Here is a 13,190-nt window from a genome sequence, read left to right as displayed (position 1 = left end):
TAGGTGTTTCAAATCCCATTTTTTCAGATGCGATATTTAGGTTTTAAGCAATTCAAGGCCTAATGTAAATGCAGCTAATGAGAGGGGCCCCCAGGTTGACGCCCCCCAGTGGGCAGACCAGGAACACCACCCAGTGCTGAGGAGCCCCCACTCCCTCCTGATGTAACACTGGAGCTAAGAACTGAAAACAAAATGCTGCTAAAAGACAGTAGAATTTAAAATATGTGAAAACAAAAAGACAATGGGATTAAAAAAAAAAAAGACTTGACAGCAAAAAGACAGCAGAATGTTGTCGGTCATACAAGCGTTTCTGCCGTGGCCGTGGCACAACTGGAAATCAAAGTGACTCGAGAGCGCCAGCTCCCTTTTTACTGATGCCCCTCCAGCTCCTGGCCCTGCTGCTGGTGCTGCTGACAGGCTGCACGACTCCCGCTGGCAACCGATGCTACGCTAATGCTATGTTTTCACTGGATTTGTCATTTTTTTTCTCCCTTTCTGTGGTTTGTGTAGTTATGGCCGGGTGTACACCACAGACCCCTACCACGCCTTAGCGCCTGCTGCTGCCGCCTACGGAGTCGGAGCCATGGTGAGTACGCTCTTGGTTTAGAGCAGTGTTTCTCAACTGCTATTATATATATATATATATATATATAAATACACATAGTACATATATATTTATATATTAATAGCATTTCAAACGTAAGGCCGGGTTCACACCGGAAGAAGCAGAAGCGCCGCGGAAGGGAGCCAGCTTCCTTTCGGCGCCCTTGTTAAGCGATGGTGTCGGTCAGACCGGACGCAGAGCGGAGCGTACTTCCACGGCCGGCTCGTGCCGTGCAGCGATAGTTTCGGCGTCTGCTCTATTTTGTGCGCAAGCCGCGCTGCCTTGAAATGCAAAATAACAGAATTTTACACATGCAATTCAAACGGCGATTAATCGCTGTTAACTATGATTAAACCCGCGATTAATCGCGATTAAAAGAAATGTATCATTTGACAGCCCTACAATATATATACATATATATACATACATATATGTATATGTATATATATATATATACATATATACATATACATATATATGTGTATATATATGTGTGTATATGTATATATATATATATATATGTGTGTATATATATGTGTGTATATGTATATATGTATATATATGTATATATATATATATATATATACATATATATATATATATACATATATATATATATATGTATATACATGTATATGTATATATTAAGGGTGTCAAAGTTAACGCGTTATTAACGCGTTAACTCAACGCCGCTTTATCGCCGACAATTTTTTTATCGTGTGATTAACGCACACGGTATTTTGTGAACCTTTGGCCGCTCCGTACATTGTGGAAACGGGAAATGAATTGACTCGCAACACACAGTCACACGCTTGCAGCCGGCGTGTAAACACAACCAAAAAAAGAAAAAGACACTGAGCGTAGATGAGCACTAGGAAGGACTAACGTGGATAAGGCGTCAATTGTAAATGGAAAGTTCCACTTCAAAACCCTGCCAGATGGCAGTCTTGACAGGACAAAAGTGATGTGCATTTACTGTAACGAGCGCTTCCATTCAGCGCCCATGTTAATCAATGTAGTAGTTCACACCAGACGCGAACAGGCGCGCGGCTCCCCTCGCGGATCGCGCCATGCATTTAACGTCAGTTCACTGGACGTGGAAGCGCAGCGCCGAGCGCTTCCATTCGACGCCCACGTTAATCAATGTGGTGGTTCACACTAGACGCGAACAGGCGCGCGGCTCGCGCCATGCAGTTGTCGTTTCGGCGTCTGCTCTATTTTGTGCGCGAGCCGCGAGCGATCCTCGTCAATAGTACAGGAAGTCGCTTAAAAAAAGGAGAAAATCCGGTGAATTTCAAAATAAAAACCGAATGACAAATTCGATCATATTTGTATGTTATATTTGTCAGTACATTGTATCAGAGTGCGAGAGAGATTAAACAAATACACACACACACACACACACACAGAGGAAGACTTGATCAAAATACGTCTGTTTGATCCTAGAGATGCTGGTCAGTGATCATTATGAAAGGTCTTGAGATGGACACCTGAGTGCGTGTTTCGATTTACACACACACACACACGCACAATTTTATTTTTTTTTACCCTGTGCATCTTTTGTTTTGTTAGTAGTACTTGTCATTGCTCCAACACGAATAAACATGCTGCATTTGCAGAAAGCAAGTATTTGCCTAATCCCATGTTGATATGATTATTTAAAAAATGGAAAAATGTCAGTTTACGGTAGATTTAGAGCAGATCAAAAAAATATGCGATTAATTTGCGATTAATCTTGAGTTAACTATGGAAAACCATGCGATTAATCGGATTAATTTTTTTAATCGACTGACAGCTCTAACATATATATATATATATATATGTTTATATATATGTGTGTATATATATATATATATATATATATATATATATATATATATATATATATATATATGTGTATATATATATATATATATATATATATATATATATATATATATATATATATATATATATATATATATAGTTATATGTGAGTTATGTGTATGTACCCGTAGCGTGCAGTATAATTGAAGACATGTGTCTGCACACTGTATGAATGGCGATAGAGAGATGGGTGTTTCTCTCTGATCCGCGTCTCCTCTGTCTCTTCCAGGCCAGTTTATACCGGGCAGGATACAGCAGGTTTGCTCCTTACTGAGAGACAGAAGGAAAGAAAGAAAAGAAAAGAAAAACCCCGAAGTGACGCCCAAGGAATTTTTTTCATCGCTCCAAAAACTCTCTTTCTTCTTTGTCCAAGTTCTTGATTTGGCAGCGACTCCCCTCCACTCTCCCGCAGGCAGAGCGCACTGACGGCTCGTGTCTTCGTCTTCTTCCCCTCCCCTTTTTCCTCTTCTTGTTTTTCCTGGGCGGTTGAGAGATTGTGCTTTGCCACATCACCATCCCCAACCCCTTCTCTCTCTCGCTCTCTCTCTCTCTCTCTCTCTCTCTCCCTCGCTCCCTCCCTCCGTCTGACTCGCCCGTCTGCCGCCCCAGTGGAAACAGTGACACTACGGCCACCAGCCTCTCCCACATTATACAAGGAAAAAAAACAACATGCTGGAGTCTTTGAACTGTGGGTGGGGAGAAAGGGGGGGGGGGATTCTCTGGAACACTACAGTGGTGGAGGAGGGGAGGATGCTGGTTGTGTGGTCGTGCGTCACTACACATCTTTTTGTTGTTGTTCTTTTTACTACACATCTATGAACTGAACAGTAGATCCACTGCCCTGACTGACCTCAGCTGGCCTCCACACACACACACGCACTCACAAACACACACACACACTTCCTTCTGCAGAGAGAGAGAGAGAGAGAGAGAGCGAGAGAGAGAGAGAGAGAGAGAGAGGAAGAGAGAAATATAGGAAAGCTTTTCTAGAGTGCAGAGTGAAGACGACTCACTGCACAGCGAAAGAAAAAAAAAAAAAGGTACTTTCAGCTTCAACTGGTTCAGTCTCAATCAAACGGCTCCCAGTATCAAACAAACAGACTGACTGACTGACTCACTGACTGACTCACTGACTGACTGAAACCACTGTGCATGGGAGGGAAAGGAAAAAAAAGAAATCTTCCTTCTATGGTCATTTTGTGATCCCCCTTTGTTTAAAAGAAGAAAAACAATCTCCATGTTAAAGCAAGTGTGACAAAGAAAAACCTTTTCTTTTTCTGCTGACACGTCAACAATCTCCCGCCGTTCATTCGCCACGAGTCAGCGAGTCAAATGAACCAAGTCTTTTGACTCATTTCTCTTCTTTCCGCTCGCCTGCTGACGAGGGCCGACGGATTGAACTTACGCCCCCCCTTCCTCACGTCCAACCCGCCCCCCGCCTCCCCACCTCCCCCGCTCGGACCCCCCCCCCCCCTTCACTGCAACACTAAGACGGGACGTGTGCTGCTACTACGACACCACGCTGTGACCTCCCGCGCATGTCCATTTAAAGAATCCGGCGGGTACACCCCCACCCCAGACACACACACACACACACACACACACACACCCCACCCCACCCACGCCACGAGGCTTTCCCCCCCCCCCTTGATCTGCTCCTGAGTGCTTCTTCCAAAAAAGGACTCGCTTCCATTTCCATCCTCCTCCCGAACCGTCTTGACATTCCAGCAGAGAGACAGAGGGGGGGCGGGGGGGGGGGGGGGTAAAGAGAGATTAAGAGAGAGAGAGAGAGAGGGGGGCGGGGGGGTCTCAGGTGGACAAAGCCATGGGAAACACACTGACAGACCAACAAACAAACATACAAAAAAAGAAATCTCAACAAAAAAAAAAAAAAAAATGAAACGCCAAACGTCATCGCGTCCTCACGGGAATCCTTTAGCCATTCGGTGGAACAGGACGCCGCTCGCCACTGCCCCCCTGTGGCCGCTGGAGCTCTGCACGCCTGCAGGCTTCAGGCAGGACGACACTGTGACTGATCTCAGATCGGCTCCAGCGGATCAGCTCCGTACAGGTCAGCCCCCGCTCGCCCCCTCCGCCCGCCCAGTATGTCCACTATACCCAGCATCCTCACAAACTGGTGACCAAGCCTCTATGTTATCCCGTCTCCATATACTCTCACTATATTGATATTACTATGATTTTTTTTTTTTTTTTTTTTTTTTTGCCTTTTTTTGGTTCCAAAGATTTTCTGAATAAGCACATTTTTGGGTCCTGATGTATTTCTTCTTCTTATAATTATTATTGTTATTATTATTATTACTAATGTGGTTGTTTGTTTTTCTTTTCTTCTCTTGCGTTGTTACATATTATATTATATTACATATATATATATTTTTATGTGACGGATGAAAGCTGTATTTTTCAGTGCTGTGTTGAAACAGCGCCCCACGGTGGCTGGCTGATGGATGGAAACGTGCGCAGTGAAAACAAAAAACACCTGCTTTTAAAAAAAAAAAAAAAAAAAAAAAAAAAAAAAATCAAAGACTGTCCACCTGTCCGCTAATTTATTGGCCCTTTTTTCCCTTTTTCTTTTGCAAAAGTGAGCAGGACGAGCTGGAGATGAGGAGGGAAGTCTAGAGAAGGAGGAGCCATGAGGGATACGATTGGGGGGGGGGGGTGACAGTGGGGGAGGGGTCAGTCCAGGGGGAAGCTGAGCCATTCATCATGAGCTGATAGGGAAACCACACCCCCTGCTGTCTAGTTTTGTTTTTGTTTTGTTTTTTCTACACTTTTCCCTCCGACCAATAGGGGGCGAAGGTTCTCGGGAGACGTTGCATTTTGTGTGTTTTGTGTGATCGCGGGGAAAAGCTGTGTGCAGTAGGTCGATGAGTTTGTTTGTTTTTGACGCGCCTTACCTCTTTTTCTTTCTTCTTCTTCTTCTTCTTCTTCCTTACAAGTATTATCACAAGTGTTGCTATGCATGCAGTCATGCGATTGCCCCCCCCCCCGGGGTGCGAGTCAGAGTTGTTGTTTTTTTTGTTTTTTCCCATTTTAATCATGCATGAATTCAAATCGCAGCGCTGCCGGAAGGGGAGAGACGGACGTTAAAGGGAGAGAGAGAGAGAGAGAGAGAGAGAGGAAGGGAGGGAGAGTGACGACAAGTTTGAAAAATAAAATTATGAATAAACCCCCCCCGCCCCCCCAGCTGAGATGACTACATCTATAACCTGAGCTGCTTTGGTTGCTCTCCTCTCTGTCAGATGACTGACGGCTGACGAGGAGACACTTAGAGAAGGTCCAGTCTGGCCGTGATGGGTCCAGTCTGAGCTACATTTGGGTTTGTTGAACTGCGTGAGGAGCTCCATCAGCAGCTCCTCCACCTTCTGAACCCTAGCACCTCCTCCACCCCAGCAGCTAGCTTGTCTGTAGCCGAGTAGCTGCACTCACTCCCCGGGGATTCGCCTTCAACGTCTCCATATTAATGCCTATTCATGATGAGAAGACTCGAACCACACAGTCGGAGCAGCGCCGACCCCTGACCCCCGACCCCCGACCCCTGACCCCCTCTGCTCAAGTAGGGGGAAGCATCTTTGTTGTTTTGTTTGTTTGAATACGGGGATTTACAGGAGGAGTTTGGTTGTGCATGTGGATGTTTCTTTGGTGTGACAGGCTGATAAGAGCTCAGTTATCCAAGTGACTTTTTTCCTCTCTTCTTTTTTCTCCATCAAGTGTCATGTTTGTATTTTCTCGCAATGTTTTTTTTTTTTTAATTTTTATTTTGCCATTCTTGTGTCCTTGCCTTCTGTTTTGTTATTTTCATTATTACTGAATGTATATAATAATGCATAAACTTGTTTGGTTTTTAAGCTCTGGTCTCTTGAATGCTTCTTTCCTGGCGTCACGAGGTTCATCCCGGGTCGACGCCGAGCACAGACTCACCGTGCGCAGCGCTCATCGGCAGGTGGTGGCGAGGCACAAGTTCTCTGCCACCTCCAACTCTGACCTCGCTGCCAAGAGGGCGGGGGAGGGATGAGTCGGGGGCCACAATGTGGAACAATCTTTAATTGCATCTGGAGTTAATGGCTGTAAATGGGTTGGATGTGGCGCGAAAGCTAATGTTCCTGCTAATTGCTCTAATGCACAAGAGGCCAAGTGCCAGTTTTACTGGCTCGCTCCGCCCGAGTCACTGAACTCGGGCTAATTGTGAGATCAGACTGAAGGCCGAGCGATAAGAAGGTCCCGCTCGCTCACTGCGTGCATCCATCCATCCAGAGGAGGAAGTGGTGACCTTTAAGAGCTACACTGCATTGCACTGCACTGCACTGCGCTGCGTGCAGACACCGACTGCGGACAACTCGGTCTCTCATAGTGGTCGGGTGACATTCTCGGTGAGGGTGAGCGCCATCTTGTGTCGGGCCTTATGGTTACCTTTTAAAAATGAACCCTTTATTTCTTTTGTTATGAACCGTTTGAATTTGCAATCAATCAGTCGGGTCAAGGTAGCTTTATTGTCAATCCTACAACATATTTAGCATTTACAGAGCATTGAAATTTTTGTACATGTTAAATTCATTTCTATGGCTTTCCCCCTCAGCCCTTTGGATTGAGTATTGCAACTACACATCTATATTAGACGGCACAGTTATTAAGTTTCATTTCTAAATGCAAACATACATGCATAGAGAGAGTGGGCATTTTAAGAAAAGGTGTTCAAATAAGTTACTCATGGTTTCCAACACTTCCAACACGGTCTCTTAAATCAAGCATACTCATCCAATGCATATGTGGCATTAAAAGCAAAACATAACAAACTTTCAAAACAATAAATAGTGTAAAATAGCCGTGACAGAACCCAGGTTATAAATCTCAATGGTGGAACAGGAAGTTGGTGGATAGTATCAGAAAGAGATGCCATACGCTTCAGTAAAGGTTACAATAATGAATTGCAACTTTTGCAACCATTGCTTAAAAATGAATTGAACATGAATAACTCTCCAAATCATTCAAATTCAAGGGATTGTTGCAATGTCAAGTCAGCGATGGCCTATAAGAAATACTGTATTATTCGGACAAAAAGCTTATAAAGATATGTTAGTATTTTTTTTTCTTTTACTTTGCGTTTTTAGAAACTTGCTGGTTAATTTTAACAAATCTTATGACTTCATTTTTTAGTCGAATGTATTTTCATCATGGCCGTTAATTTAGTGTTAAAGAAAGCTCTCTGCCACCATCATGTGCGGGTAAATGCCCACTAGTGGATAAGGCGCGACACTGCATCCGCATTGTTTTGTTGAGCTACGCTTGCAGGTGCCTGGAAGAGGGACACGCTGGTGCATCGATTGAGCAGATTAATTTGCTTATTTAGGAGATGTAAATATTTAGGAAAATCAGTATGTTTTTTTTTTTCCAAACATAAATCATCCATCGCAAACAGTCCTGTACGACGCGTCTCCTGTTGGTTTTTGCTCTCGGCTCTCTCGTCCTGCCCTCCTCCTTTCTCGTATCATTTCATCACACGTCTTTACGTGTCTGGATTTCCCAGCAGAAGAAGGCTGGACTGTCTGAACCTGCACGGCCCCGATGATGAAACTCGGCGGGGTGAGTCACTCTGGCACCTGACCCAACTCCCGTGCCACTGCTTCCATTGCAGCAGTAAAATTTAAAAAATACATTTTTTTTTTCAAAAAGAACAAATCACCTATATAAATTTCATAAGAGAGACAAAGTCATTTTCTGTTCAGTGCAGTGCGTCTCGGCCATCTTTTGTTTTGTTTTTTTTTTCCTTGTGCGTGTGTGTGTGTGTGTGGTGTGTGTCTTTAAAAAAAAAAAAAAAAAAAAATACAAAAACCATGCATCAACCTGGATTTAATCTGGTCCATATCCATCATAGGGTTCAGTGTAGTTGGTGGTCTGCGGCCGAGGGATTGAGAAATCCTTCTCAGTGTCAATTTCCTGAAGGACACGCAGAAACACGGAATCACATTTTTCACGTCAGGGACAATAACACGCTGCTTTCATTAACCCCACGCTGTGGCTGCAGTCGCAGAGTGTTATTAGGCTTAATGTTTGACAGTTTGTCACTTACCGCCATGGAGAAGCCAGACTCGTAAGGGGAGCGCAGCGACTGCTCGGTTCTCCTGCCTGGTGGGAAACACGCGACACAGCTGACTGACCATCGCCTCATTAAAGATGTTTTTCACCGCCACCGGGAGGGTAGATGAGCCACACCAGCCACACATCAGCAGCAATTTATCTTGGCCTCTATTGTAGGAATGTCAAAAAGTTTTCTTTCTTGGAAATCTAATCGTCGTATCCTGTCTGATTATGTTTTTCCACGTTTCCAGGGATTTTCCGACTTGTCTTCACTGTGGCGCTTAAATCCGGAAAGATGTAGATTAGTGGGAGACTGCTGCATGACGGTGCTGCCATCTTACATGTTGTCAGCACCGACACAGGTGTCGCCTTGACACAAAAGTCTCGAGCATTAAAGGCTTTTCAAAGTCACCACAGGTCTGGCCAGGTCAGTGCCTGCAGTACGTGAAAGGAGATTAAAGCTGGGATGCATCTCTTGACAGTGTGTCTTTGCTACGTCAAGTCAGCTTAGACTACCTCTCTAGCAGCCAGTTGTAAAGACCTGAATTATGATTTTTATGTTGGTAAAAAAAAAAAAAACACAAATACATTAATAAAAGTGTTTACTCGCAGCACAATAAAACTCCTTTTGTTTTCCCACTCATATAACATTTCAAATTTATATATATAAGAATATTCATATCGAGCAGTTAGCTGCCATCTTGCACCACTGTATTTCTAAGGCAACCTGGTGTGGACAATCCAGCTGCCTGACAGCAAGTTTTTTCGTATTAAGGGTGAACGCTGGCGTCCTCAAATTAACCAACAAAACAGAAGAAGGTGGACGATGTGTCCAGGTTTGTGCTCACAGGCCACTGTAGTTCACTGGCAATCTCAGGAGAGGTAGGGTGAGTGAAACATTGCTGCAATCTAAATGTAGCCACTTGATGTTGCTGTTTCGTCTCAAATATCTCTAAATTTCACACACTGGACCTTTAATGACAATGTTTATCGACTTGTTTGTATGCATTTTTTTTTTTTACCTAACTAAAATGGGCTTTTAAATATGGTTAATCGGTCAGTTAAAGGTCCAGTGTGTAAAATTTGGCTTGATTTATGATTTTTATATTGGCAAAAGCTTAATATCCTGCCCATAAATACTTAATTCAAATAATTTAATTAATAAAAGTATATACTCGATACATAAAATAAAAGTAATTTGGTTTTCCTGCTCATAGAACGGTTCTTAAATACCCATAAGAATACACATAGAACAATAAGGGTCTTGCTCCTCGTTAGCTGCCATTTTGCACTGCCATTTCTTTAGGGAGGCGACCTGATAGTGGCCCAAATACGAAATGTGTCAGGCGGGCTTCCTTAAAAATTTTACACGCTGGACCTCACAAATAACAGACGGCCACAAAAACAACAACTCCAACGCTTGCCGCTCTACTTTGGTTCTTCGCCATGATCCACTAATTTCGGCCATATTTTGTTTTTTGGATGAAGCAAAAGAAAATCCGCCCACCTCTCCTGTTGTCTCCTTCGCTCTCAAAGCTTCCGTTCTCTCGGCCTTCCTTCGGGCTGCTCAGGCCCGGTATGTCGGCGCTGGGGCTGGTCCAGCCTGAGAAGCTGAGCGGGGCGTCCCTGGACCTGGCCTCCGCTCCACAGAGGAAGGCCACCTGCAGCAGTCCGTGGCCGATCAGCAGCACCCAGCCGTTGGCCACCAGGGCGATGCCCAGCACCGGGTCGTCCCACTGCGGCCGTCGGCCCAGCTCCCGGTTCCCCCGCGTCAGCATGGCGATCCACACCACCCATACTGCGGCCGAGAGCAGCAGCGTGAGGAGGAGCGCGACCGCCTGCACTCGGCCGTGCCGGCGCGCCGCCCCCGTGTGGCCGTAGCTGTAGGTGCAGCTGGACTTGCACAGGAGGTGAAGGGTCAGCAGGAGGCCGAGAGCCAGCAGGCACAGCACGTAGATCTGCAGCATGGCAAACTCGCCCTGGCTGTACTCGCAGGGCCTCCCGTCCCGGACCAGTACCAGGATCAGCCACTGGGTGGAGATGATGACCTGGACGGTGAAGAGCCCCAGGGCCAGCGCCGGCTCGCCCCAGCCCCGGGAGGCCGCGAATCCCAGCAGGGCCAGGCAGCGGGCCAGCAGGCAGGAGAAGGCCAGCGAGAAGAGCACGCTGAAGAGGAAGACTCTGGTGGGGCAGGTGTGGGGGCTGAGGCGCACGATGAAGGAGAAGGTGGTGGCAAAGAGCCCGGCGGTGGCCAGCAGAAACATGGACACACAGGCCACCGTACCTCCCACGCTGCTTCTGCTGCGGTGCTTCCTGGAGGCGCAGCAGAGCCACAGCGACCAGGCGGCCAGGCCCAGGAGCAGGAAGAAGCTGAGCAGGAAGCCGGCCGAGGCCAGCGTCTCCAGGACGATGCCCCAGGCCGCCCGGCGGTCGCACAAGTAGCGGTAGATGGGGTTCAGGCCTGCGCGGCAGCCCTTGGCAAAGGTCATGTTGGTAAGGGCAGGCGAGGACGTGGTTGCGGCTGAGCTGCTCTGGTTGGACTGGCAGAAGCAGGTGAGGGGGAGGTAGATGAAGAGGAGGAGGAGGAGGAGGTACAGACGTCCGTGCGTCCTGAGTGAGGAGGCCATGTCTGGGTTCAGTCCTCCGTCCGCGGTGTCCTTCGATCAGGAGCGACTCTCTTCTCCTGCAAGACAAACAGCGTTGGTGGGGTAACGAGTCACGTGTAACGTCATTATGTAATTGATAAGTACAAAATGGGACCTCATTTCCAAGTTGGCCAGTGTGCTATTAATCAGTGGAGACGGTTTCAGTCCAATCCTTGAAACTTACCAAACTACCCCTCCATTGCACTGATCACATTAGTAGTCTTTGTAGCATCGGTCTGTCACTGCACCTACAAACTACAGGACTAACTACGTTAACGTCATTACGTAATTGGTAATTACGAAATAGGACCTCATTTGTAAGTTAGCCAGTGTGCTATTTTTCAGTGGAGACCGTTTAAATACATTCCTTAAAACTACTGACTAATATTGATCTTACAGTAAAAAGACGTACGAAAGTAAGGTAAGTTTTACCTTGTTATGGCTGTTTTGTTTGTTTGTTTGTTTTTTTTGTTGTTGTTGTTGTTGTTTTGAGGACTGCTTAACACTGTTAGGTCTAAGCAGTTGAGAAGATTTATCAAAATTTAGAAAAGTAATCAAAATGCAATCAAATGCAGTTCGCGAAATTACTTTGAGAAAGGAATTGAAATCGTCACGCCACAATTACATTTTCAACAGGGTAACTTGTAAGTGTATCCAGTTACATTTGCAAACTAACAACTGAACCCGACACTGAAGACATCAGCACATGAACATGACGGCAGATCCATCAACGAGTTTCCAGCGAAAACACACACACGGTGTGTGTTGTCTTTTGTGCGGAACGTGTTGGATTGAATGGGAGAGAGAGAGGTGACACTGCCTTGAGTTTAAAAGAGAGACTGACAGCAGTGGGGCTTTAACATGCCAGCACAAGCCGGAGCTACATGTTCGCCCTGGCTGAGAGCGGCCCTGAATGCAACACAAAGTTGAGGCTGCAGACAGCAGCACACGTGTGTACTGCAGGGATACTGATAGGGAAGCAGAGAGAGAGAGAGAGTGAGAGAGAGAGAGAGAGAGAGAGAGGGGGCTGCAGGAAGTGGACACGTTAAGTCCTGATGGCTAATCAACACTTCCTCCAGACAATAAAGGGCCTTTGTTTTCAAATTGAAGATTCAGATGTCACCTTCAGCAGGATCATAGGACAATATTTCTCAAGCAGAAGAGTTTAGTTGTCTGTTCCCTGCCCTGGGGGGGGGGGGGGGGGGGGGGGGGGGTTCCATACACTATGCACTAGACAACATCCATGAACACGAGTTTAAATTTTAAGTTTAAACTTGTAGTTCTTCTGGAGAAATGTGTTTGGTCGAAAGAGAAACTTACTTCCTATCGTTCAAGAACTGAGTCTCCAAAAACGCAAAAAGGTCTCTCTCAAGTTTTTAAACGACTCTCTGGACGTCCGCGACTCCGCTGAGGGTTGGTGTGAAATGGGCCACGTCCTGTCCTGTTGCCATGTCCTGCTGGGAGAACACCAAGGGCGTGGAGGGGAGGGAAACGGTGGGCGACGGCCCGGTCCGCAGTCTGTTTTCTGGGGAGAAGACGGGATTGTTTTCACCTCTCATCAACTCAACAGCCCGTTGCCCCTCCCTCAGGCCGAGGGTGGGGCTCACACACACCTAGACCCGACGACTCCGCTCCTCCCCGCTCGTGACTTCATCCCTTCATCAGAATTTGCATCCCATTGTTTCCTGCTATTCCGGCAAGTATGAAATTCCGTCGCGTTAGAAAGACGGCCAATCGGAACGCGATGGCCCCCAGCGTCGCTGGGTTGGTCCCAATGGGCCGACTGACTCATCACGGCTTCTCCCCAGAGCAGGTCTGGCTGTTGCCTTGGTTACCGATAAATCACAGCAAACAACACTGTGATTGGGTGGTTGCATCAGGAGTGCAGGACACACTGCAGCTCGTGTCTGTACAAGTCCAGGGTGTGTTCCATACAGAGTGTCACTCTTCCACTCCACTCTCACTCCAACAGTTGCAGTCTT

General features: G+C 46.3%; 2 protein-coding genes and 1 long non-coding RNA gene across 9 annotated transcripts in view; 1 reads left to right on the top strand and 2 right to left on the bottom strand.

Moving 5' to 3' along the window:
- Positions 1-3,117, top strand: part of LOC142892430 (RNA binding protein fox-1 homolog 2-like) — a 54,839-nt gene extending 51,722 nt beyond the window's left edge. For 3 of the 4 annotated variants that reach the window (XM_076032615.1, XM_076032614.1, XM_076032613.1), the window contains exons 12-13: positions 511-586; positions 2,700-3,117. In XM_076032615.1, the coding sequence (XP_075888730.1) occupies positions 511-586; positions 2,700-2,744 (121 nt within the window). In that variant the 3' untranslated portion in view covers positions 2,745-3,117. Of the gene's footprint in view, positions 1-510; positions 587-2,699 lie in introns of those variants that run through there. The other variant, XR_012927421.1, reaches the window with a different exon arrangement.
- A 723-nt stretch (positions 3,118-3,840) lies between these two features.
- On the bottom strand, positions 3,841-4,489 carry LOC142892442 (uncharacterized). The gene is made up of 2 exons (XR_012927426.1): positions 3,918-4,489; positions 3,841-3,870 (listed from the first exon to the last, which is right to left on the bottom strand). It is a non-coding gene; the product is annotated as an uncharacterized LOC142892442 (long non-coding RNA).
- Positions 4,490-6,959: 2,470 nt separating this feature from the next.
- Positions 6,960-12,948, bottom strand: LOC142892391 (retinoic acid-induced protein 3). Of its 4 annotated transcripts, none has more exons than XM_076032540.1 (4): positions 12,529-12,948; positions 10,071-11,246; positions 8,556-8,611; positions 6,960-8,422 (listed from the first exon to the last, which is right to left on the bottom strand). In XM_076032540.1, the coding sequence occupies exons 2-4, from the start codon at positions 11,188-11,190 to the stop codon at positions 8,336-8,338; spliced, it is 1,263 nt and encodes a 420-aa protein (XP_075888655.1). In that variant the 5' UTR covers positions 11,191-11,246; positions 12,529-12,948; the 3' UTR covers positions 6,960-8,335. The 4 variants fall into 4 exon arrangements, with proteins under 4 accessions (XP_075888655.1, XP_075888654.1, XP_075888656.1 ...); XM_076032539.1 differs by having other exon boundaries at positions 10,071-11,238; positions 12,525-12,945; XM_076032541.1 differs by lacking the exon at positions 12,529-12,948 and adding an exon at positions 11,641-11,724.
- Between the last annotated feature and the right edge of the window lie 242 nt (positions 12,949-13,190).

Source organism: Nelusetta ayraudi, unplaced genomic scaffold, assembly GCF_046127955.1.
Source record: "Nelusetta ayraudi isolate G7.1 ecotype Tasmania unplaced genomic scaffold, CSIRO-AGI_Nayr_v1 ptg000034l, whole genome shotgun sequence".
NCBI classification, from domain to species: Eukaryota; Metazoa; Chordata; class Actinopteri; order Tetraodontiformes; family Monacanthidae; genus Nelusetta; species Nelusetta ayraudi.
Note: the sequence above shows the minus strand (reverse complement) of the source record. Positions and strands in the feature narration are given on the sequence as shown.

Excerpts from the sequence above, each read along its gene's own strand:
- LOC142892391 (XM_076032540.1), bottom strand. The coding sequence starts at position 11,190 with ATGGCCTCCTCACTCAGGACGCACGGACGTCTGTACCTCCTCCTCCTC. Across the intron at positions 8,612-10,070 it reads CGAAGGAGACAACAGGAGAG|GCAGGAGAACCGAGCAGTCG; the intron begins GTGGGCGGATTT and ends GTTTCCCACCAG. Across the intron at positions 8,423-8,555 it reads AGTCTGGCTTCTCCATGGCG|GAAATTGACACTGAGAAGGA; the intron begins GTAAGTGACAAA and ends CGTGTCCTTCAG.